The sequence below is a fragment of the Rhodamnia argentea genome, chromosome 10 (genome assembly GCF_020921035.1).
Source record: "Rhodamnia argentea isolate NSW1041297 chromosome 10, ASM2092103v1, whole genome shotgun sequence".
NCBI lineage: Eukaryota > Viridiplantae > Streptophyta > Magnoliopsida > Myrtales > Myrtaceae > Rhodamnia > Rhodamnia argentea.
Window position 1 is genome coordinate 11,745,456 of NC_063159.1, and position 26,100 is coordinate 11,771,555.

A 26,100-nucleotide genomic window follows, 5' to 3' on the forward strand; every position below is an offset into this window, starting at 1 on the left:
ACTTACTCCGATCAAACAAAAGGACTAAATGAGAATTTAGGAATGGTTTAAGGATGTGATAATTACCAAAAAGTCATAAGCCTATTATACGGATACCAATTCGGCACTAAACTTCTTGACAAATTTAGTCATAAACTTTTTGATGATTTATCAATATAATCACTATAGCTAATTTTGATCGAAAATCACCGACATGTCGGTCCAGTTAGTGCCGATTGATGCTAATGTGGACGATTTTTGCAAATTTTTAAATTTTTTACTAAATATTTTCATATTTTCCTTTTCTTCTTTCTTTTTCCTATTTCCTTCCGCTAGCGATAGGCCTATGGCCAGCGGAGGAAAATAGGAAAAAAAAAAGAAATAAATAAAAAGAAAGATAAGGAAAAGATTTAGTTTTTTTTTTAAATTGTAAAATTTATTCACGTTAGGTTGGCCATGTCATGTAGAACAGCTGACATCTGCGTTAGTAATTCCCAATCAAAATTAGTTGAAAGGATAATATTGCCAAATCGTTCAAAAGATTTAAAACTAAATTGGCCAAAGTGAGAGATTTATAACTTTTTTGGCAATTTTCTTGTTCACAGACTATATCGAATGTATTAAAAACTCGAAAATAACATTGAGTATTAGACAAAAATTAAGGAACTACCCATGTCATTTTCAATTCGGTTTCTCAAGTAGAAAGATCTTCCAAAATGTCACGTCAAGGCGGGAACATTCAGCTGCCTAGAGTCCAAAATGTTAATATCAAAGATACATATCTAAATTAGCCGAAAGAGAGTGATTTATCTCTGTTAAAAAAGGACTTAAATAGTCTAAGGTCAATTGATAGGGTTTACTTAATTGATCTCTGTCTCCCCCACAATCGATCACAATCATGACTCTGCCTCAAATTTCCATCGATAAGAAGGGAACTTCTCTATTATACACAGGGAACTGCCTGACCCATGTATAGTAGAAAGAAAATATATATATTTAAAAAGGTCCTCTTTTGAAAAAACGTATACATTTCTCTTTCTTGAGACATATTGGGGTAAAAAAAATATTCATCTCTCTTTCTTGAGAAATTTAATCACTTTGTCTTGTTTCAATTATTTAACAGCAGGGTAGTAGAATTTGTAGGCATCTTTGACCTTTGCGCATCTAAAGCATATGTTAGCTATAATGGAATCCCTCTGGCCAAAAGAAAAACCATAACGATATCTCGAGATTGTATTAAACTTTTCGTTAATTTGTTAGTAGAATTAATTTACTTTATTTTCTTCCGATGATATGCCATCCTTAGGATTTGTAGCATTCTGGATCGCTCTTGCTTTTTGGTAGGAAAAAGTAATAATAGAAAGTTAGTGTAAGAAAAAAATGTCGTATCAAAGAATTGGTGTGCTTTTAGAGCAGTTAAAATATCTTAATTGACGTGCTTGAGCTCCCTTTGCGACCTCTTTTATGAGGAGGTATCCCTTTTTCCGAAGTTACGGGGTTATTTTGCCAAGCTCCTCAGGCTTAACAATCTCCTCCCAATAAGTTTTACTTTTACACAAGCGCACCACTTGATCTGCTTATTTTGTCAAGGTTTAGCTCAACCACCCTCCAAAGCGGGTCCTGGTTTCCCTCCCTTTCTTTCCCTCCCCCGCGCCGAAGTATCATTCCGTTTCCCATTATAATCAGCTTCGCAAGCATTTATGAGCTCACGAACATGAACTTTCCACTTCAGAGTGAAGAGCTAGCTTGCCGGCTCCAAACAACAGCAGCCTTTCCAAGTGATACAAGAACTTTCAATCTTCATGTGTAATATAAAGCTTTGCGCCTCTTCTTGTTGCTCGTGGGTTCTGGCTTTGTGGGTCGTGCTTCTGCATGGGTTTGGATGGTGCACGGCCATGGGTGGTGAGATAAGCTTGGGCTCGAGATTGGTGGCTAGTGAGGACCGAGCTTGGGTTTCGGATAATGGGACTTTCGCTCTCGGTTTTGCCGCTATGAATGGACGAGATGACCGGTTTCAGTTGGCGGTTTGGTTTATGCAGCTTCGTGGTGATCGGACCCTAGTTTGGTCAGCTAACCGGTAAATCGATAAGCCGTCATAATTACGCCTTTCCCATCATTAAATGTCACTTGGTGTAGTGAAATGTGTCTGCAATATATCATTTTGTCCATAATTTCACAGGGGTGCCGATGCTTAAAGAGTTGCCATTTTCTGCAAACCTCTTTCTCCACTAGTTGTGCAAGATATGCATGCCATGTTTCTAAAGATGTGACCTATTTGTTTTATTCTAGGACAGATGATTGTGGACGATGTTTCCCGTCGAATATGCTGTTGTAAATCTTACCCAGCAGTAGCAAAGATGAAGAGGTCTAGCCAAAGTCTTCTCATTTAGTTGTATATTCTTACAGTGACTTCAACAAGACCAGTGGTGGATAGTTCTCAGTAGGTGCTTGAAAAATTTCCTTAGTCACTTGAGGTTTAGGAAAATAAGGAGTAGGGACAGAGACAAAGAACATCTTTTCGAAAGATATTCGGAACATGGAGAACTGGTTAGCAAAAGCAGGAAATAATCAGATTATATGATCAATCATTAGGACTAACTGAGAGTCACTTAACTTTTAAAACTAAGACATGGGCATAATAACGGAGTTGCAGAGGCTCATAGAATTCTCTTGATCTGTGAGAGCGGCTTGTCTAATTCATGCCACATTTGTTCTTTAACTGATCGTAGAATCGGAGTCAGTATGTCAAATCTACGTTTTTGTACATTCACTGCATTTCAATTGTCTTGGAAAGTTCTCAGTTTCTGGTCTCTGAGTTTGATAATGGAAGAAAGCGCAAAATTCTTTCTCCATCTCTAGTCTTTACGAGAGCTTCTGCAGGTGTATATAATGAATTTAAGCCAGCCAATTTCATTCTCTCTCTGTTACAATCATCTCCATATAGAAACTCCCCAGTCAGCCGGAACGCGATGCTCGAGCTTGACACCACAGGGAACCTTGTCCTCCTCGACGGCGACACCACCGTATGGATTTCCAATACCTCCAATTCCGGTGTGCAATCAGCAACCATGTCTGAAACTGGCAACTTCATCCTCTACAATGCTACCGGCCACATAGTATGGCAAAGCTTTTCGCATCCGACGGACACGCTCCTCCCAAACCAACCGTTAACCATCTCTCTTGAGCTCACCTCGGCAACTTCTCCTTCACACGGCGGTTACTACACTCTCAAAATGCTTCAACAGCCGGCATCACTGAGCCTCGCACTCACATACCACTTGCCTGGAAGCTACGATTCCTCTCCTGAATTTTACTCTAACTACTCTTTCTGGGCCGGACCGGACATATCCAATGTGACTGGCCAAGTGATAGTGGTATTAGATGAGGCGGGAAGTTTCGGAATTGTGTATGGTGATTCAGCAGATGGAGCAGTCTATGTGTATAAAAATGATGGCGATGAGGAAGGGTTGCCTTCAGCTGTGAACCGATCGACTCGGCCTTCGGTTCTTCGAAGATTGATTCTTGAGACAAATGGCAATCTAAGGTTATACCGTTGGGACGACAATGTGAACGGTTCTAGCCAATGGCTACCCGATTGGGCTGCTGTTTCAAATCCTTGTGATATAGCTGGAATTTGTGGGAATGGGATTTGCAATTTGGACAGGAGCAAAACGAATGCTACTTGTACATGCCTGCCAGGAACTTCTAAGGTTGGCTCTGATGAACAGTGCTCAGAAAATTCTTCCCTGACCGGGAAATGCAATTCACAAAATGGAAATCAAACATCTGAGTTTAGAATCTCAGTGGTTCAACAGACAAATTACTATTTCTCCGATAATTCTGTCGTAGCAAACTACAGTGATGTAGCTACAGTTTCAAAGTGCGGCGATGCTTGTTTATCAGATTGCGAATGCATTGCTTCTGTTTCTGGACTGAATGAGGAAAGCCCTTACTGTTGGATACTTAAGAGCTTGGATTTTGGTGGGTTTGAGGACCCCAGTTCGACCTTATTCGTGAAAGTCAAATCAAATGGCTCGGCAAAACCTGAAGGTGGTTCATCCGAAAATGACCATGAGAAAGTAGTGATTCTTCCGGTTGTACTTGTCATGGTGGTTCTCATAGGTCTACTCTGTTCATTGTTGTACTACAATGTCAACAGGAGGAGGTTGCTTAGAAAAGCAATGGAAAGTTCCTTATTAACCTTGTCTGGTGCGCCAATGAATTTCACTTACCGCGACTTGCAAATTCGCACCAGCAACTTCTCGCAGCTTATTGGAACAGGTAAGTGCTGATAGTGCTAAACCTTTTTTTTTTTATCTTAGCCAAACAGTGCAAAGGAAGCGTAGGGGAAACAGGATTTAGTCTGTTTGAGATCCGAGATGATTAATATAGTCTATACCGTTTTATTTGCAGGGGGATTCGGAAGTGTGTATAAGGGAAGCCTTGCAGATGGAACATTAGTCGCAGTGAAGAAGCTTGATAGGGCTTTACCTCAGGGTGAGAAGGAGTTCATAGCCGAAGTGAACACTATAGGTTCAATGCATCACATGAACTTGGTTCGTTTATGCGGATATTGCTCTGAGGGGTCACACAGGTATAGAATCCATCCCCATAAAGTAGTTTGAGAGCATGAAAAAATTGATTTGCATAACTTGGCATACCAGTTTGTGAAAAAACCCCAATGTGCTTGACTTAGTATGTTTACTTTAGTCATATAAGAGAATCCTGACTAATCAACGGAATTTTCCAATCGTATTCTGAGCATGAAAAACTTGATTTGCATAACTCGGCATACCAGTTTGTGAAAAAAACCCCAATGTGCTTTACTTAGTATGTTTATAGGAGAATCCTGACCAATCAACGGAACTTTTCAGCCGCATTCTTCTTGATTGGTTGATTGGTAATGGACAGGCTTCTTGTTTACGAGTTCATGAAAAACGGGTCATTGGACAAGTGGATTTTCCCTTCGTCCAGATCACGAAACAGATTGCTAGATTGGCAAACCCGCTTCCACATAGCCATTAGGATGGCACAAGGGATCGCATACTTCCACGAGCAGTGTAGGAACCGGATCATACACTGCGACATTAAGCCGGAAAATATTCTACTGGATGAGAATTTCTGTCCCAAAGTTTCGGATTTCGGGCTAGCTAAGTTGATGGGGAGGGAGCACTCACATGTCATGACCATGGTTAGAGGAACTAGAGGCTACTTAGCTCCAGAATGGGTTAGTAACCGGCCTATCACAGTAAAGGCCGACATCTATAGTTATGGGATGCTTCTGTTGGAGATCGTCGGAGGACGGAGAAACCTGGACATGTCTTTTGACACAGAAAACTTCTTCTATCCTGGCTGGGCTTTTAAGGTACCCTCTCGAACGACAGAATTAATACCACTTAATAGTGTTTGCATTTCCTTTTTAGCAGATCTGTGCATTCTTTCTTTTCAGATGCTTTCGCCATTATAATCCTGTTGGCCTCCTCTCAGGAAATGACAAAGGGAACACCAATGAAAGTGGCAGATAGACGACTAGGAGGGGCCGTGCAAGAGGAAGAGCTGATAAGAGCGTTGAAAGTTGCATTCTGGTGCATTCAAGATGAAGTCTTCATGAGACCTACGATGGGGGAAGTGGTGAGGATGCTAGAAGGCTCGATGGAGATCATCGCGCCTCCAATGCCACAGACTGTTCTTGATTTAGTTGAAGAAGGGCTAGATCAAGTCTACAAGGCAATGAAAAGAGAATATAACCAGTTCAGCTCTACTACTGTTACCAGTCATCTGTCGTCTAATGCTACATGTAGTCACTCGACAATGTCGCCCAGGTAATATAGACAGGATTAGAGGAAAGAGTGGCCAAGCAAATGACATGGATTCTTCGCAATTTTTGCGAGTATGGCCGAATTCAAAGCGCAGGAATGAACTCTCAGAATCGATCCAATTCTAATCCTCCAAAAGATTATTGATAAGCCGTAGTCAGCCCGTAATGATCAAGTATGTTTCCTTTGTGCCTATCCACTAACCTCAATCAATCGAAATGCTTAAATTTTTAAAAAAAGACATACCATATATTCTTTAAGAAATGCCAGGTATGATGTTGAGGACTCAAAACCTCGTACAGCTATGACTTTATGGCAAAGTCGTTCAAGTTTTAAACGTGGCGACTGATGGAGGCACTATAACCAGAGAGATCGTCGTGATAGATTGAGCAAAATATTACGCCACAGTATCTCTCTCAACCTTTCAGATTTGGATGAATTTTCGAGGTAAGATCGGCTGCAGGGATAAAGCCACTGCCAGCGGCTTGAGACGTGGCCGGTAATCCCAGGAAAATCTTGCTAGCCGGAATGGTCGAAGTCCACTGTTTCCAGGCTTCTTCAAGGTTGTCCACATCACTGGGGAATGTGCACCCTCGGTGGATTGTTATAGAACTGAACCGAAACATAGTCGAACAGCCCTGTCTTCGGGGCATTCCTGATCCACGCATCTAGGAAAGGACATTGCTGAGCTGCAGTCAAGTCCACCTTCTTATCACCGCGTCTGCTAGACCCTCAAAGGTACATCTCGAGCTCATCCCAGTGCTGGCTCGTGCCTCCTTCCATGTCGAAGTCGATGCCATCCAGAACAGTGTCTCCAAACGGCGGCAAAGAGGACTTCCCTCCTGAGAAGTTGTTCCAGCAGCATCCGAGGATGAGGATAGCGTGTAGCTATCAGCGCATCCTCAGATGGAAAGCATGACCTTGATGCCCTTGGCTTGGCACGACTTTATTTCGGGACTCAGTTTAGTGCAAGCATTGACAGACGGGCCACAGCGGCCGGCAAGGTTTATCACCGGAGTTCGGCCATTTCCAAATCCAGCAAGAAAAGCTATGCTAACAAATTCGTACTTACCGGTCGCACGAGTTCCAGCCAGAGTGCATTCATTCCCGTTTTGCCCCCAGTGGATTGCGATTCCACCGGCATAACTTCTCATAGCTAAAATCTGCATCTCTATGCACCGAAAAAAATTACCAAAAAATTTCTAAACCGATTGCTATTGTGTCATTTCAGTCCTAAATTTTTTTTGGCCGATTCAGTCCTAATATTTTGTAATTGTGCCAATCCAGTCCATCTTGCTATTGTGTCATTTCAGTCCTAATTTTTTTTGGCCGATTCAGTCCTAATATTTTGTAATTGTGCCAATCCAGTCCATCCGGCCAAATTTAACCGACCGGTGCTGATGATGACGCCAGCAGACGCTGGCATTCCGGCGACATCATTTTTTATTATTTATTATTTTAAATTTTCATTTATTCTTCATTTTTTTTCCCCTCTTCATCTTCTTCCTCTGGCCACGGTTTCCGCAGCTTCTCTGTGAGCTGTGGTTTCAATTGAAATGGGATAGGAATCAGACGCGTTCGACGCCATCGCCCATCAAGGACGACGCAGAAGCGGAAGGCCGAGGCTTAGAGAAGAAAAGGAAGGCGAAGGCAGAGGCGGCAGAGAGAGCGATGCAAGTGATGAGGAGGAAAGAGATGCAGACGATGGCGGCCATGGGTCTTTGAGCCAACGACTTCGGTTTCGTCGACTCGTCGACCGAGTCAGTGTCGAACGAGAGGAGAGCGGTGGATGGGTTCGGAGTGTCTCCTTCTTGGGTGAGAATCGGGGGTTGCTTGTCGGAGCCCATGTCGCAAAATCGAAGCTTTTCCTGCCGAGGAAGCTTCGGAGCCTCCGATTCGTCCAAGGAATGCAGAAATTTTCAAGAATCAGGCAAATGAAGGAGCTCTCGATCTGATTTTGAAGGAGGAGAGAGAGAGATTGGAAGGTGGAGAAATGAAGTGCCCATGAAGGTGGGTGTTGGGGAGATCGATGGGTGATAGGTCGCGATTGGAGAAGATGAGACAGAACTCGTCCTCACCAGTGCCCGCGGGGGGGGGAGAAGAGCGAGCTGCGGCTGAGCAGTTGAGGTGGACCTCGCCGGCGGTCGCCTCAGTAGCTGCCCAAGGGGAAAAAGATGAACAGCGAAGAAAAAAAAATTAAAAATTAAGAATTAATATAATATTATGTAGCCGGATGGCTGGTGCCGGACGGCGTTCACGTCGGCGCCGGCTAGCTAAATTTGATCGAATTGACTGAATTAACACAATTATAAAAGGTTTATGACTAAATAGACAAAACAAAAAGATTTGGGACTAAAATGACACAATAATAATAGGTTTAGGATTTTTTTGATAATTTCTCCTATGCATAGAAATGCCAGAGAAATCGGAAACTTAGATGCCATATGCTGAAGACGGATGGTAGATTTACGGGTTTCTAAAATCAGTATCTCTAAGCTAATTGCCTTACATATATGTTAATTTGCTTTGCTCGCACTTACTGAGAGAACTGAGAATCATCTCAATCTTATACTTATCTTGAATATTTACTAAACGGGCATTGATATCATCTTCTGTTATGACAGTTTCCTTTCTTTTCTGAAAATGATTAACGCACACTTACATTGATGTGTGTGTGTCTATATATATAATGTATATTCCCTTTTCAAAGTAGAAGATCTTTGGCAAAGTGATGTCACGACGTGGACCTTCCGCTGCCAAGGGCTCAAACGATTAAATGTCAAAGTTATTTATGTAAATCGGTTGAAAAAGAGTGACTTATCTCTACACGAAAAAGACCTGAATTGTCAAAGTTCAATCAATGGGGTCTACTTAATTAGTCTCATATCCCACTTGGAAGTATAAAAAACTTGCAGAGATGAATCATATAATGTTGTAATAGATAAATTATTTTTCATTTCACATTCTCTTTTTATTTTAAGAAATAAAGAAATAAGTGCATTAGAAGTTTTGGAACTTATCGCGCAAGTGTAATTCAGTTCCAAAATTTTTAAAAATTGTGATCAAATCTTAAAATTTATCAATTGATGTAATAGAGTCATTCCCCTAATATTTATTTACGGACTCTTCTTGCTCTTTCTCTCGTGGCTGGCACTCCTTGAAGACCGTGGAGATTCAAACACGTAGCCCCAGTAGTTCTATATACGTCCCATCCTATCCAGGAGCCGACCACTTTTTTTTTGGTCGAATAAGCCGACCACTTGATCTGCTTACTTTTTTCAAAGTTTAGCTCACCCACCACACTACACGTGTCCTGATTTCCCTTCCCTCGTTGACCTCTCATTCCACTTGCGTTCCCATAATGATCAGCTTCGCCAGATATGCGCGTGCTATATATGAGCTCACGAACGTGAACTTACTTATGACCAAAAAAAAAAAACGTGAACTTACCCACTTTAGAGCGAAGAGCTTGCTTGCTAGTTTCCAGAAATAGCAGCTCTTTTCCAAGTGAAACAAGAACTTCGACCTTCATGTGTGATATAAAGCTTTGTGGCTCTTCTTATGGTTCATGGGTTTTGGCGTTGTGGGTCGTCGTCCTTCTGCATTGGCTTGGACGGCGCATGGCCATGGGTGGTGAGATAAGATTGGGTTCGAGGTTGGTGGCTAGCGAGGACCGAGCTTGGGTTTCGGATAATGGGACCTTCGCTTTTGGTTTTGCTGCTATGAACGGACGAGATGACCGGTTTCAGCTGGCGGTTTGGTTCTTGCAGCTTCCAGGTGATCGGACCCTAGTTTGGTCAGCTAACCAGTAAGTCGAAAGTCGTCGTCATTGCACCTTTCAGATTAGCGGATGTCACTTGGTGTAATGAAATGTTTTTCACAGTATATTGCTTCCGTCCATGAATTCACAGGAATGCCGATGCTTAAAGAGTTGCCATTTTCGGTGTACTTGTTGTCCTTTAACCAGTCATTCGCTAGCTCTCCAAGATGTGAATGTCGACTATGCATGCGGCTTGACTAGTTCATGCCACATTAGTTATTTAACTGGTTGTAGAATCAGAGTTAGCATGTCAAATCTACTTTTTTGCACATTCACTGCATTTCACTTGCCTTGGAAAGTTCTCAGTTTCTGGTCTCTGACTTTGATAATGGAAAAAAGTGCAAAATTCTTTCTCCATCTCTAGTCTTTACAAGAGCTTCTGCAGGTGTATATAATGAACTAAAGCCAACAAATTTCATTCTCTGTGTTACAATCATCTCCATATAGAAACTCCCCAGTCAGCAAAAAAGCGATGCTCGAGCTCGACGCCACAGGGAACCTTGTCCTGCTCGACGGCGACACTGCCGTATGGATTTCCAACACCTCCAACTCTGGTGTGCAATCAGCGACTATGGCCGAAACCGGCAACTTCATCCTCTACAATGCCGCCGACCACATAGTATGGCAGAGCTTTTCACATCCAACAGACACGCTCCTTCCTAACCAACCATTAACCGTCTCTCTTGAGCTCACCTCAACAACTTCGCCTTCGCATGGCGGTTATTACACTCTCAAAATGCTTCAACAACCGACATCACTAAGCCTTGCGCTCACATACAACTTGCCTGAAAGCTATGATTCCTCCCCTGAATTTTACTCTAACTACTCTTATTGGGCTGGACCGGACATCTCCAATGTGACTGGCCAAGTGATAGCGGTACTAGATGACGCGGGAAGCTTCGGGATTTTGTATGGTGATTCATCTGATGGAGCAGTGTATGTGTATAAAAACGATGGCGACAATGAAGGGTTGTCTTCAGCTGTGAACCGATCAACTCTGCCTACGGCTCTTCGGAGATTGATTCTTGAGACAAATGGAAACTTAAGGTTATACCGATGGGATAACGACGTGAACGGTTCTAGCCAATGGGTACCCGATTGGGCTGCTGTCTCAAATCCTTGTGATATAGCTGGAATTTGTGGAAATGGGATATGCAATTTAAATAGGAGCAAAACTAATGCTACTTGTACATGCCTGCCAGGAACCTCTAAGGTTGGCCCTGATCAACTGTGCTCAGAAAATTCTTCCCTGACCGGGAAATGCAGTTCAGAAAATAGAAATCAAACATCTGAGTTTAGAATCTCAGTGGTTCAACAGACAAATTACTATTTCTCCGATTATTCTGTCCTAGTAAACTACAGTGATATAGCTACGGTTTCAAAGTGTGGTGATGCTTGTTTATCAGATTGTGATTGTGTTGCTTCTGTTTATGGACTTGATGAGGAAAAGCCTTACTGTTGGCTACTTAGGAGCTTGGATTTTGGTGGGTTTGAGGACCCCAGTTCGACCTTATTCGTGAAAGCCAAATCTAACGGCTCGGCAACACCTGAAGGTAATGCAAGCGGATCAGGAGGTTCATCCGGAAATGGCCACCAGAAAGTAGTGATTCTTCCGGTTGCACTAGTCATGGTGGTTCTCATAGGTCTACTCTTTACATTGTTGTATTACAATGTCCACAGGAGGAGGTTGCTTAGGAAAGCAATGGAAAGTTCCTTATTAACCTTGTCCGGGGCACCAATGAACTTCACTTACCGCGACTTGCAAATTCGCACCAGCAACTTCTCACAGCTGATTGGAACAGGTAACTGCTGAAAGTGTCAAACTTTTTTTATCCTAGGAAAACAGAGCTAAGGAAGTACGGAGGAAACCGGCTTTACTGTGCTTGAGAATTGGAGATTATTGATGAAGTGTGTACCATGATATTTGCAGGGGGATTCGGAAGTGTGTACAAGGGAAGCCTTGCAGATGGAACTCTAGTCGCAGTAAAGAAGCTTGACAGGGTTTTGCCTCACGGCGAGAAGGAGTTCATAACCGAAGTGAACACCATTGGTTCGATGCATCATATGAACTTGGTTCGGTTATGCGGCTATTGCTCCGAGGGGTCACACAGGTATGTGCATGAAAAGCTTGAATTGCATAACTTTGCATACCATTTAGTGAAAAAAGCTTATGTGCCCGTCTGACTTTGTATGTTTAATACACCATATGGGAGAATCCTGACTAATGAACCCTACTTTTCATTTTCATTCTTCTGGATTCTTTGATTGGTAATGGACAGGCTTCTTGTTTACGAGTTCATGAAAAATGGGTCGTTGGACAAGTGGATTTTCCCTTCGCTCAGCTCGCGAGACAGATTGCTGGATTGGCAAACGCGCTTCCGGATAGCCATCGGGATGGCACAAGGGATTGCATACTTCCATGAGCAGTGTAGGAACCGGATCATACACTGCGACATTAAGCCGGAAAATATTCTACTGGATGAGAATTTCTGTCCCAAAGTCTCGGATTTCGGGCTGGCTAAGTTGATGGGGAGGGAGCACTCACATGTCATGACCATGGTTAGAGGAACTAGAGGCTACTTAGCTCCAGAATGGGTTAGTAACCGGCCTGTCACAGTAAAGGCCGATGTCTATAGTTATGGGATGCTTCTGTTGGAGATCGTTGGAGGACGGAGAAACCTGGACATGTCTTTCGACGCAGAAGACTTCTTCTACCCTGGCTGGGCTTTTAAGGTACCTACTCGAATGAAAGAATTTGTAGTGTCTATTAGTGTTTGCATTTCCTTATATAGCAGATCGGCGCATTCTTCTTTTCAGATGCTTTCACTATTATAATCCAGTCGACATCCTCTCAGGAAATGACAAAGGGAACACCAATGAAAGCAGCGGATAGGCGGCTAGAAGGGTCCATGCAAGAGGAAGAGCTGATGAGAACATTGAGAGTCGCATTCTGGTGCATTCAAGATGAAGTCTTCATGAGACCTACAATGGGGGAAGTGGTGCGGATGCTAGAGGGATCGATGGAGATCAACGCGCCTCCAATGCCGCAGACTGTTCTTGAATTAGTTGAAGAAGGGCTGGATCAAGTCTACAAGGCAATGAAAAGAGAATACAATCAGTCCAGTTCTTTTACCATCACCAGTCATATGTCGTCAAATGCTACGTGTAGTTACTCGACCATGTCGCCTAGATAATATAGACGACATTAGAGGAAAGACTGACCAATTAAATGAACTAGATTCTTTGCACTTTCTTCGCAAGTACAACTGAATGTCAAAGCGCAGGGTGGAACTGTCAGAATCGATCCGATTCTAATGCTCCCATGTTATTTGAATACTATCCATCATGAAACTTCAATAGTAAAATCACGAGAGTAAAATCAATGGACTAACTCTCGTGAGATTACAAATTCGGGGCATTTCATGAGTGAATCTTTGTTCAGCTTATACCTTGGACACTTCTTACTTTACGTAAAAGAAGACTTTCTGACGTTTCACACGTTCGTGGAGTGACAATGATTGGCAAATTGGGGTATAGAAATGAAACCAAAGGCCAGGGCAATCTTTCTCGCTGTGCAGTCACACTTCTGAGACTTTCTCCTCCTCTTGCATATCATATAACACGAAGTTTCGGTCAGCTCTGTAGCCAGTCTCTTCCACATCCCTCTTTAGTTCCTTGCATGAGAGGTGTCCTTCACTCGAAAAAATAAGAACTTCTTTCTTCACAGTTATCCAGCTGCATCCTTTTCTGTCCTATATGTCTTTTGTCTCCTTCCTCACAGTGGAGGTTTCTTCCAATCTGCGTTATTCTAATAAAAGTCAGAGCCATTGACTAAACATATTGAACCATTCCTTTAGGGAGTAGGAACGGTGAATCGAGTAGGAAGCACAAACGATAGTGTGCCCACATTAATATTGCATGCAAAGAAATTTAATCTTGCAAACACCGTCAAAACCTCAAGAAGAATACATATAACACGAAGTGGGAAAAATAGCTAATAGGATTCTTAATCTTCACTAGGGAAAAACTCCGTAGTTTGCCACTTATACTGAAGCTTTTGGGTATTAGAAAAGAAAGGAATCTTCCCTAGAGACAACCCATAATTTTGTCTATTTAAGACGGCAATCGCACTGCGATCTACTTAAAGCCAAATCCTCCTGTCTAAGCTCATATTTCCTCCTATAACCAAATGTGATGGTCCTACCCAATTAATTAAATTTCCTCGTGTGAAAGAATATGAAATGTGTTGAAAAGCCGATAAAAACATAAAAGAACACACAATTTAATCAGGTTTGGCGATATGCTTACGTTTTTGGCCAAACACCTCACCCTCTCTCTTCTTTTTTCTTTCTTTTCTTCTTATTTCATCAAGTATGTACAGACCCATCCATATATATATACAATCAGACATACTTTTTCTACAAGTCAAGCCTTTATAAATTAGAAAAAAGAATCCTCCACAAATCGGGAGGAAAAATAAAATCCCTACAAATTAGGGGATTCCCATGCCAACAAAATGATCATTTTAAAAATGCTTTTTTTTTTTAATAAAATCATTCACCATAATTCTCGTTCTCTTTCTTTCTATTTTTTTTTTTTATGCTGACAAACTTCTAGAAAATCAATTTAATTCTCCGGTGAAATTTCCTTCTCTAACTCTTTTGGCCCTCTAACTTCCCCAGTTTCCTGTATCATCAGCCATCACAACATGTTTCATTTCGCTCCCTAGCTAGAAATAAATAGAATATCTATCAACAAAATCAATCAAGAATTGCCAATATATCAAGGAAGATTGGCAATGGTAACATGAGGTCCGAGAAACAACCCACATGGCGCTCCATCAAATTTGTCCGACGAGCATAACTGAGATGGCCGAATACGCCGACCTCGTCGTTGGATTATTTGAAATATGAAGCAAATCCTATAAAGCTATGCAGACGGCGTTTAATAATAGAAAATAAAAAGGCAATCTAAATGCTTTCATATATAGCTTTAAGCTTCTTGGAGACATGCTCCAACCAAGCATCCTCTAAATCTAACAACATGTTGCAATGTCTTCACAATAATATTTTGTAGACGAGGGAGACAAAATTAATGAAAATGTATCCACCCGGTCAACGTAGTATGTATCTGATGCGTTCATAATTTCATTTAACAAAAATTCCATACGAGAGTTTGAACAGTTAAATCACATTTCAAAAAGAATGTCTCACGAGCTTTCCTTTAATAAAATAATTGCCTTAATTGGATTAGGAACGAAAATGTTATGATGTTCAAAGGACAAGGCACTCTAGCAAAAACCAAAAAAAACCAAAAACAAAAACAAAAGGACAAGCTATTCTGTATGGACAGAGGAGCAATATTTATTACTGAAAACCCTAAAAAGATAAATCCAAACTAGAAAACAACAACTACTTAGATATGAACTAGAAAGATCAATATTCACACTAATCTAACATAATCTTATCTATTTTAATAAGTACGAGAAATAAAATATTATCATCGAATTTTTTATTATGATTTATAAAATCAAACACGTTGTTTAAAGGAATTTGTTTGAGGAACCATCCATTTTGGAGAGCATATTTCGGCTTCTTTTTACCAAAATTTGGGCATTATTTCACTTGTAATAACTTCTTCGTGCGACGTTCCATTAACTCAATTTTTTCATCAACGGAGAGCCCATGACTCAATTGTTCGACGGATTATGTTCGACTTTCAAAACAAAGTGTCCAAATAATTTCCAAAAAATGTTCCAAATGCGACCAGTGGAAGCAAAGCAAGCATGCCCTTTTTTTCCATGATATTAGTTTCTGCAGGTCTGAGTTTTTCCTGTTTTATCTCCAGGTTTGCATTTTTGCTTATGGGCAAATAGGGTCCTAGAAAAGGTAGGCCAGGCCATGTTGATGAAAAAGGATTTATACCAAGCTCTATAGAGAAAATATTTCAAATGACACAATCTCTTCAATCTCAAGGCTGAAAATATGTATTGAAGGCAAGAAACTTTTCCATGTTGTTTTTTTTTTTTATGTATGATTATTTTCTTGTATGTTTTTCATCATATATTTCTAGGAATTGATATTGGAAATTATAACGAATCGATTTCTGATTTCTTATAATCCAATCAGTCAAGCAGTGATTCAACACAGACAAAGAAATATACAATAAGAAATGATGCCAATGGAAATACTGATGTTTCTGATCTATGACCGTTCGTAACACTAGATAGGTTTCGCACTTTTTAAATCATGCTGCTCAGAGGAGATGAGAATATCATGTTGTATTTATTTCAAATGCCCTCTTGCCCCAAAGTAAAAGGAAAAATGAAGACAGAGACATGGAAGGAGACGGCACAAGAACAAATAGAAAAGGGAAGAAGAGATTGTCTACCATATTCAATCGAATCTTTTCTTCCAAGTTTTTTTTTATGGGAGTGCAATTGTCTTTGTTATAGATAAGATTTTAGTACGAGAAACCAAAGCATGGAACAGATGAGTTACTTCTTTCTTTCTTGTTGAAAAAATAATAATAATCTATTGATGTGCAGCTTATGAGGAATGGTATAAACTTCTTTTCAGATCAATCGGCAAGACCCAAATGAATGAGCATTCATCAAGAATGCCATTCTGTTTTAACCTTGCGTATTTCCGGTGTGAATGAGGTATATTCTCTCCTCCCTTTTCCCTATTCGGTGTGTATATATTTGTGAGCTTGAGGTGTATTGAAACAAAACAAACATACAGAAAAATGTTTTTCCAATCACTCTTGTAAGCTTGAACTTGACCTATGATCTGTTATAGCACCGGACAGCAAGTGCAAGGCATCTTGAATCTCATAAATGTGGCAGGAAGTGGGCATGTGTCTAAAAGCGGTGCAATGAATGATCGTTTGGATTTTAAATGGGAATTGAGTTTGGGTTCAATCATGAAAATAACAGAATGTATGGGCATAGTAGACTTTTTTGATAAATGCAAAAACCAAGACGTTTTCCTACTAAGTCAAGTTGACTTCGTGCGCTCTGCAATATAGCTTTTTGTCCAATAAGACAACTAAATGGACAGAAAACTTGTTTGCATAGCATGATGTACTTTTGAGATTGAATGCCACTCACATTGCAGCAGATATCATTGCCATTGCAGTTTGCTCTAGTCTCTGCAATCCGTCTTGATTTTGGTTTTTCTATGTGTTGGATACTAAATCCGATCTAATACATACTCAACAAACAGCGGAAACATGCCCAATAGATCACCGGATTCACCGATCGACGAAGATACATCACGAGGACATACCTTATTGATCACCGATTAGATGCCCTTTGCAATCTCGGAGTTTTCCTTTGTCAAATGAGAATCGACGATGGGAGGAGCGTTCTGCGTTTTTTCTTTTCTTGAAGTGACAGAATGAAGTTACATGAAGGAGAACGAAGGATAGTGCGTTAGTTATTGACGTAAAGCCAACCAACGTGATTATTCACGTTTGAGCAAATAACTGCTCACCGGGGTGTGGTTGCCCGCATGGGCGCACACCGTATCTCCTGTGGACCCCACTTCAATATTTTATCTAATATCTCCCACTCGCCCATGTAGGGCAAACAACTCCTATTTGTCCACGGAGGACTAACAACTAAACTTTTCATCTTCGCAAAGTTCATATTGGCAAATAACCCGTGCGACCAGCATACACCGAGAGCTCGTTGTCATATATCCGTTGGGAGTATATGACAGCTCTAAAATTGGACATAAAAAGAAATGAATTATATGTTGTACCCTAGATCGATCAGTCACATATAAATTTCTCACTAGATCTCATTTTAAAATTGACATATTATATTCACAATTATGATCACACCAAATAATCATAATTGACCGGTCTGTGAATATAATTCATAATGTGACTTAAAACTCTAAATCAATCTTCCTCATTCATTAGATCTCTCAATCTCGGTTCGGTTCGCTTTTCTAGAAATGTCCCTTTAGATCGAATCAATTTCATGACCATAGGCAACACCCTAAGATAGCAAACACTAAATAGAGATCTTGAGAATAATGAATAGTCATGAGGGTACTTAAAATGAGGAATTTTATCCTCGAGAGTCTCACACGGCACAGAGAAGTTGAGATCAAAACTTTTGCCTACTCTCATTGGTCGATAGTGCATACGTAATATGAAGTACGTATTACGGTATGTTCTCCTTCCCTATGGAGCGTATGTCTTTCTATTTTAATACCGTACGGATGCTCATTTTGACACACTCGGTGTCTAGCTTGAGTTCACGTAACAACTTCAGCCACGAGTTTTTCATCAGAACTCTCATCCGGCATTTAAGACAGATAAAGCGAAATATGTGGATTATTTCACTTCCGGACATTGTAAGTAATAAGTCCTCATCTTAACATCATGTTAAGGCGGTATTAGTATTTTAAGCTTGAGCTCTCAATTATCACCTAGATAATAAGCTTAAAATTACTTCATCTCTATTTACTACATAATAAATAAAGGCGGTTACCCGTGTGAGTGGGCTAACCTCTCATCCGTCCGACATACCTTTTTAACATATAGTGCACCAAGCATTAACATGCATGAATATCAAATAAACTTATAGACTTTAATATTGATAAACAACATCATCAATTATTGACGTTCGGGGAAAAAATTACAAATATTCAATACATTAACCTCTACGCAGTCCTAGAGTCTTTATATGACCAAAGAAAGCATCTCTAGGAATTGGCTTTGTCAGGGGATCTGCTAACATTCTATGCGTAGATATATACCGTAGGTTCACTTCCTTTCGTGCTTCCATGTCCTTGACATAGTTATACTTAATGTCTATGTGTTTGGTCTTACTATGAAACTTAGGATCCTTAGTATAAGCCATTGCTGCTTGACTATCACAATAAATCTTCACGGGTTTTGCAGCATCTCCTGTAACACCCAAATGATCCATAAATCTTCTAAGCCAAACACCTTCTTGTGCTGCCGATGATAATGCCACGAACTCGGCTTCCATGGTGGATAAGGCTATACATCGTTGTTTCTTACTACTCCACGATATGGCGCCATTATTCGGTAAGAATACATTTCCGTAAGTGGATTTTCTCTCATCCAAATCTCCTCCCCAATCGGCATCGGTGTAGCCCTCTAAGTGCGGATCACTTCCTTGATAAGTTAGCGAGTAATCGGCGGTTCCTTTCGGATACCTCAAAATTCTCTTAACGGCAATCCAATGTGCTTGACCTGGATTGGATTGGTATCTACCGACCAATCCAACCGCATAACAAATATCGGGTCTTGTACACATCATGGCGTACATGAGACTTCCAATAGCATTGGCATATGGAACGTTTTTCATACGTTCTTGCTCTTGTGGAGTCTTAGGACATATTCTTTGGCTCAACCCATTACCTTTTGCAATAGGAGTATCAATGGGTTTGCAATCTTGCATACAAAATCGTTCGAGAATTTTATTGACGTACGTCTCTTGCGAAAGAGATAATGACCTTTTCGAACGATCTCTCGAAATCTTAACTCCGAGAATGTATGTAGCTTCACCCATATCTTTCATTTCAAAATTAGAAGATAGCCAACTTTTGATTGTCTTCACAAACTCCATATTATTTCCAGCAATCAATATATCATCAACATATAATGATAAAATTACAAAGTGACCTTTGGACCTTTTGATATAGACGCAATTATCTTCATTAATTATTTCAAAATCATATGCCACTATGGCATTATTGAAGCGTATATACCATTGTCTTGAAGACTGCTTAAGGCCATATATCGATCTCAAAAGTCGACATACCTTTTGTTCTTGGCCCTTTTTAACAAACCCAACGGGTTGTTCCATGTAAATCTCTTCATCTAATTCTCCATTGAGAAAAGAAGTCTTTACATCCATCCGATGTAATTCAAGATCCAAACTAGCCACTATTGCTAGAATGAGGCGAATTGAGGTAAATCTTACCACAGGAGAAAAAGTATCTTCATAGTCAATTCCTTCCCGTTGGTTATATCCTTTCGCCACAAGGCGTGCCTTATATTTCTCAATTGAGCCATCAGCCTTGTGCTTTATTTTGAGAACCCATTTGTTCCCAATGGCTTTGCGTCCTTTCGGAAGATCAACCAGTTCTCAAACTTGGTTTGATTTCATTGACTCCATCTCTTCTTTCATTGCTTTCATCCATTTTTCCTTATCGGGGCAAGATAGAGCTTCATTCACATTTCTTGGCTCATCTTCATCCAATGGAGCGATCATGAGAGCTTCCCCTTCAATTTCAAAGCGTCGTCGAGGAATGCTTTTGCGACCGGTTCGTCGTGGAGAAGATTGTACCAAGGGTACTTCTTCCTCCAATACGCTCCCACTCGGACCAGATAATGGCATTGATTCATCAAGTGGTTGCAATGGAGATCGGTTTGTATTCAACTCCCCACCTCTCACATTGTTTCCACTTGGATCATTATGTCCAATAATCTCATTATCTTGATCCAATGCTTCAAATAGGGAACTATCTTCACCTATTTCGCCCTTTCTTGGAAATTCATTCTCTAAGAATGTGACATCTCGTGATTCAAATTCAGTCACATTTCCACTTTCTTGCTCACCTATGAACACATATCCTTTTGAGTGTTCCGAGTATCTTATGAAGATACTCTTTTTGCCTCTTGGTCCTAATTTTCCATATTTATGTGAGGACTCATGAGTATATGCGGCACAACCCCAAGGTTTGAGAAAGCTTAAATCGGGCTTTCGACACGTCCACAATTCATATGGGGTAGAAGTGACCGATTTGGAAGGCACTCGGTTAAGTACATAGGCAGCGGTTAATAAAGCATCGCCCCAAAAGGCAATCGGTAAATTAGCTTGTGCCATCATGGACCTAACCATTTCAAGTAGGGTTCTGTTTCGTCTTTCGGCAACACCATTTTGTTGCGGAGTGTATGGAATAGATAACTGTCTATCTATTCCCTTTTCATCACATAGATTTCTGAACTCATCGGATAAATATTCTCGACCTCGATCGGATCTCAAAGCTTTTATTTTCTTATCTAACTGATTTTCCACTAAGGTCATAAATTTCTTGAAGCAACTAAATGCTTCTGATTTATGAGATATCGGATAGACATATCCATATCGAGTATAATCATCAATAAATGTGATGAAATAAACAGCACCATGCCTTGCCCTAACATTCATCGGACCACGGATGTCGGTATGAATTAATTGCAATGGAAATTCAGCTCTTGTCCCTTTTCCAAATGGCTTTCTGGTTGTTTTTCCCATTAGGCAATGCTCACAGGTAGGCAATTCAACTTTCTCAATATTGCCTAATAAGCCATCTTTGGCTAATCTATTCATTCTTTGTTGGCCAATATGACCAAGTCTAGCATGCCATGTATTCACATCATTCTCATTAGAACTAGAAGATGCAAACAGGGAATAACATACATTCACACTAGCATGTTCAATATCTAATACAATAAAGCCATCCGTGAAATAACCGGAACCATAAAAAGTTGTTCCTAACAACAAATCCACACCATTATTGTGAAAATTCATACTAAAACCAAGTTTGACTAACACCAACACAGAGACAAGATTTCGACGAATCTCCGGAGCGTACGTAACATCATGTAGAAATAAAGTGCGTCCACCACGCATGATAAGTTGGCAAGTGCCAATTCCTTTCACTTCTACTCTGGAATTGTTTCCTACATAAATCCATCTCGCTCCACTTGGAATTCGTCGAAATTCCACGAACGTATTTCGATCTCCGGCTACATGGTCTGTGGCTCCCGAGTCTACGATCTACAAAGGATGAGATTCAGTTAAAAATACAGAACTTGATACGTAACAAACACTTTTAAGTGTGTTTAGGGTTTCTACCTTCTTCGGCTCGCCACGATCGCGAGCGAAGTGACCCTTCTTGCCACGGTTGTAACATTTCATCCTCGAAATGTTCTTCTTCATGGGACGTTTCCCTTTTCCATGCTTCTCAAATTTTGGTTTCTTGCCGGATGGTTCAACTCTTTTGCCTGTCCACTTCTTGAACTTTCCAGGATGCTTGCGCTTGAAGCCCGAAGCTCCATGTGAGCTAGATCCAAGAACATATACATCGGATTGTATCTTAGCCGCCGGAAGGCGGTCCTCCTCTAGCTCCAAATGGCGCACAACATCCTCAAAGGTTGTGACGTTCACATTGTGGGTCGGGTTCACCTTCATGTGTTCCCAATTGTGAGGCAAAGAGCGAATTACAGCCTGCACTTGTTGTTCATCAGACAACACATGTCCAGCATCCTTTAGCTCACTAATCATGTTTGACATCTTCCTCAAATGTTGCTTTATATTCCGCCCATGTGGCATCTTATAAGTGTCGAACCTAATTGTAAGCTGCCTCGGCTTGGTGACTGAAGTCTGACCAAATCTAGCCTTTAATGCATCCCACATGTCTTTAGCATTTTCATCTTTGCTGAACTCCCTCATGATGTCATTATCCATACTACTCAACAACGTAATGCGAGCGGTTGAGTTCTTTTTCTTCCGAGCAGCGAAGGCTTCTTTGTCTCTTCGTCTTGTGCGGTGTTACCATCCTCGGCTCGGTCATGGTCGGGTTAAGAGCTTCCGGTGCTTCTAGTTCTTCAAGCACATACTGGATTTTCATGCTCCGGATTTCATAATTTTCGCCATTCAATTTCTCACCCTTGTTGAGCTCAACAACAATATTCTTAGATGCCGTTGCCATAGTATCTGAGTATAACATTTAGCACGTATTTAAAGTCTATTTGTATGCAACAAATGCAATCATATTCATGCATCTCGATTATCTTGGTATATAGTTTCAAAAAAAAGAATTCTAAAATCAACAGTTCACTAAGTTCCCCATCATCATCCAAATTTTCTTATCTAAAACCAATACCAATATAATCATCACTTTGTGTTCATCATACGATTACTAAAACTTGTGAACACTCCCACTCGAAATATATACACATAATATAATGCATATACAAAAATCATCAATACAACAATCACAAGTCCCTAAGTCTCCTAAGACATACGGGAAAGGAACTAGCTAAAAATAAAAGTCTAAATATAATAACGTGTGATCCTTCTAGCTCCAGTTACAACATGAGCATATGTAATTTCCTTGGTACAAGGAAAAGAATAATTAAGGTCTCGAGGAGGATTATTAATCAAATCGGGGGCCAAAATCAGCTCCTTTGGACAAAACCTTTGAGGACCCTTGCCTTTACGCCGGGGCGCATTCTGTCCGCGCCAAGATATATTCATTGCAAGCGATGACGTCTTCATCGCTCCGATCCTTATAAAATCGTGTAAGAAATGTAGCACGGATTTCTTATATGTGGCAGCACCATTCCACCACGCGCTATTCATCAAACCATGCCATTTTATAGGTATAGTGTTACGTAGTGCATAAAATGCATCTACTAGGGTCATTTCTTGTCCGGCCCATACGATTTCTTGGATCATTTCGTTGACCTTAATAACATGGGTTATAATGTCAGAAGCATTATCCCATTTATAAAGACCCAATTTTGTAATCTTTTCCCTTAGAGCTTGCTGAGCTTCAACTCTCCTTGGCCTTTGGGGCGTTCTCGCATTTCGTCTTACCCATTGCATTGTTCCCGCAACGAATGCAGAACACAAATGGATTACGAAAATCCAATTATTTTGTAACTATTATGAACATATCATAACAAATAAAATAATAGGTAAAACAAGACCCCTTAATATTGACCAACCAGACTTTTTTTTTTTTTTTTTCGGGTCAACGGTCAAAGTCAACGGTCAAAGTCAACAGTCAACGGGTCAACAGTCAACGGTCAATTGTCAACAGGTCAACGGGTCGCGGGTCAAAGTCAGACCGGGTCGGGTCGCGGGTCACGGGCCGGTCCAGCAAAAAAAAAACGAAATGGGCCGGCCCACCCTTTTTTTTTTTAAAACAAAAGTGAGACTGGGCTGGGTGTTGGGCCAGATCTGGCCCAACACGCTGCGGGCCGCTGGCGCGCGCGGCCCGGGCCCCCACGTGCGCTGCACGTGCGGCGCGTGGCCGGCCGCGCGCAGCGGCCCCGGCGGCGCGTGCCGGCACGTGCGCCGCCGTCCGGCATCCTCCGGTGACCAAAATTTCGCCAAAATTTTCGTCTCGAAGAGATGAACACGATGGTATATTCATAACTCAAAAATGGCGAACAAAAATGGCATAAAAAGGGATGAAACGCCACGGCCTCGCGACACTCCGCCCCGTCGCGGCGTGTGGCGCGCGTGCGGCGGCGTCCGGTGGACTCTCGGGGCCGGCGACCACTCAAAATGATCGTCTCGACGAGCCCGTTCTACTGGTATGTTCAATTTACTATTTTGACGAACAAATCATAATCAAAAAGCTATGAACAGTAACTTCGCGATTAGGTTAAAAACACTTCAAAACACACCATATCAACACAAAACGATCAGGAATCAAGTAACCCATCGCTCTGATACCAATGTAGGATACTAAATCCGATCTAATACATACTCAACAAACAGCGGAAACATGCCCAATAGATCACCCGATTCACCGATCGACGAAGATACATCACGAGGACATACCTTATTGATCACCGATTAGATACCCTTTGCAATCTCGGAGTTTTCCTCTGTCAAACGAGAATCGACGATGGGAGGAGCGTTCTGCTTTTTTTTCTTTTCTTGAAGTGACAGAATGAAGTTACAGTAAGGAGAACGAAGGAGAGTGCGTCGATTATTGACGTAAAGCCAACCAACGTGATTCTTCACGTTTGAGCAAATAACTGCTCTTTGGGGTGTGGTTGCCCGCATGGGCGCACACCGTATCTCCTGTGGACCCCACTTCAATATTTTATCTAATACTATGTTGCAGTTTATCGTTGTTTCTTTGAAGGAAGGGATGTTCAATAGTGCCAAGGTTCTCTTCCGCATGAAATTTGTTGATGGGCGTTTTCACGGTCCAGTGCATATTTGCATCCAATCAGAGCAAGTGATCTCAATTTTCATGGAAGTAGCAAGCCGCAACGAAGAGATATTTCAACTAAGAAGAACCTTTTTGTATGCTGCAACACCTAGGGACATTACCTGAATCGATGTTTCATGCCTTTAATGTAATTTAAAGCATGTGTTTTGCCCCGACTCTCGGTGATCAATTGTTAACTTATTGCCTTCATCTGCGACGTCTATGTCATAACAAATCTTCGATTGCATGCTTACTTGCTTTAACCTCACTCTCCCGGATACTTGTTTGAAGGAGAGAGAACAAGAGTTACGTTAAGACCTGTTTGTTGTTAGATGAAAGCCAACGGGCCTTTGATAGAGGCACTATAACCAGAGAGATCGTCGTAATGCTTTGGCCACAACATGATGCGGCCATACTTTTTTTCGAATCCTCTAGATTTGGAAGAACTTTCGAGGTAAGATCGGCAGCAGGGATAAAGCCGCTGCCAGCTGCTTGAGGCGCAGCCGGTGATCCCATGAAAATCTTGCTGGCTGGAACGGCGAAGTCCATTGTTTCCACACTTCTTCAAGGTAGGCCACATCACTGGGAATGTACTCGCAACGTGGTTTGTTGCAGAACTGATCCCAAACACAGTTGAATAGTCCTGTCTTCAGGGCATTCCCAATCCACGCATCAGGGAAAGGACATTGTAGGGCTGCAGTCAAGAATACCTTATCACCACATCCGCTATGCCCGGAACGGTACTTCGTGAGCTCATCCCAGTGCTGGCTCGTGCCTCTTTCGATCTCGAAATCGATGCCATCCAGAACCGCATCTCCAAGCGGCCGCGAAGAGGACTTTCCTCCCAAGAAGTTGTTCCAGAGATAAGTCGCGGCCCTCCTAGCACCATCGGGCAAGGCTAGCGTGAAGGCTGTAGCTACTAGCGCCTCCTCCAATGGAAAGCATGACCTTCATGCACTTGGCTTGGCACGGCTTTACTTCGGGACTCAGCTTAGTGCAAGCATTGACGGACGGGTTGCAGTGACCGGCGAGGTTGATCACAGGAGTTTGACCATTTCCAAATACAGGAAGAAAAGCTATGTCGACAAATTCATATTTTTCCGGCCGCACAAGGATCTGCCAAAGTGCCTTCATTCCCATTTTGGCCCCAACAAATGCGATTCAACCAGCATTAGTTCCCATAGCTAAAACCAGCATCTCTAAGCACAGAAATGCCAGAGAACTGGAAAACTTAGAAGCCATCTATTGAAGACAGATTGTAGATTCGTGCAGCTATTTAGAAGGAGAAGCAGATGTTGTAGGGTATATGCTCATATGTTAAAGGGCACTCCTTTCATAGAAGTTAGAAAGGCCTCCCATTGGAATTAACAAAAACGCAATTTTGTTCTCTACATTGGAATTAAGGCATGGTATGGAAAGCAAGCTTGCTACTTGCAAGTTCTGCAGTTGCGATCCTTGCGTCCTTAAATGTGGTTTCATGACAGCCAAAGACTAG

General features: G+C 41.4%; 2 protein-coding genes and 2 pseudogenes across 2 annotated transcripts; 2 read left to right on the forward strand and 2 right to left on the reverse strand.

The window, feature by feature from the left end:
* Nucleotides 1-1,682: 1,682 nt before the first annotated feature.
* Nucleotides 1,683-6,036, forward strand: LOC115753878 (G-type lectin S-receptor-like serine/threonine-protein kinase At5g24080). Its single transcript, XM_030692720.2, has 5 exons — nucleotides 1,683-2,056; nucleotides 2,924-4,260; nucleotides 4,393-4,573; nucleotides 4,891-5,344; nucleotides 5,467-6,036. Exons 1-5 carry the CDS (start codon nucleotides 1,782-1,784, stop codon nucleotides 5,803-5,805), a joined length of 2,586 nt encoding a protein of 861 aa, XP_030548580.1. The 5' UTR covers nucleotides 1,683-1,781; the 3' UTR covers nucleotides 5,806-6,036.
* Nucleotides 6,037-6,211: 175 nt separating this feature from the next.
* LOC115753891 lies at nucleotides 6,212-6,964 on the reverse strand (annotated as a pseudogene).
* Nucleotides 6,965-9,254: 2,290 nt separating this feature from the next.
* Nucleotides 9,255-12,914, forward strand: LOC115753877 (G-type lectin S-receptor-like serine/threonine-protein kinase At5g24080). The gene is made up of 5 exons (XM_030692719.2): nucleotides 9,255-9,603; nucleotides 10,063-11,417; nucleotides 11,546-11,726; nucleotides 11,895-12,348; nucleotides 12,471-12,914. The coding sequence occupies exons 1-5, from the start codon at nucleotides 9,326-9,328 to the stop codon at nucleotides 12,807-12,809; spliced, it is 2,607 nt and encodes an 868-aa protein (XP_030548579.1). The 5' UTR covers nucleotides 9,255-9,325; the 3' UTR covers nucleotides 12,810-12,914.
* Nucleotides 12,915-24,735: 11,821 nt separating this feature from the next.
* Nucleotides 24,736-26,062, reverse strand: LOC115753890 (annotated as a pseudogene).
* Nucleotides 26,063-26,100: the final 38 nt, after the last annotated feature.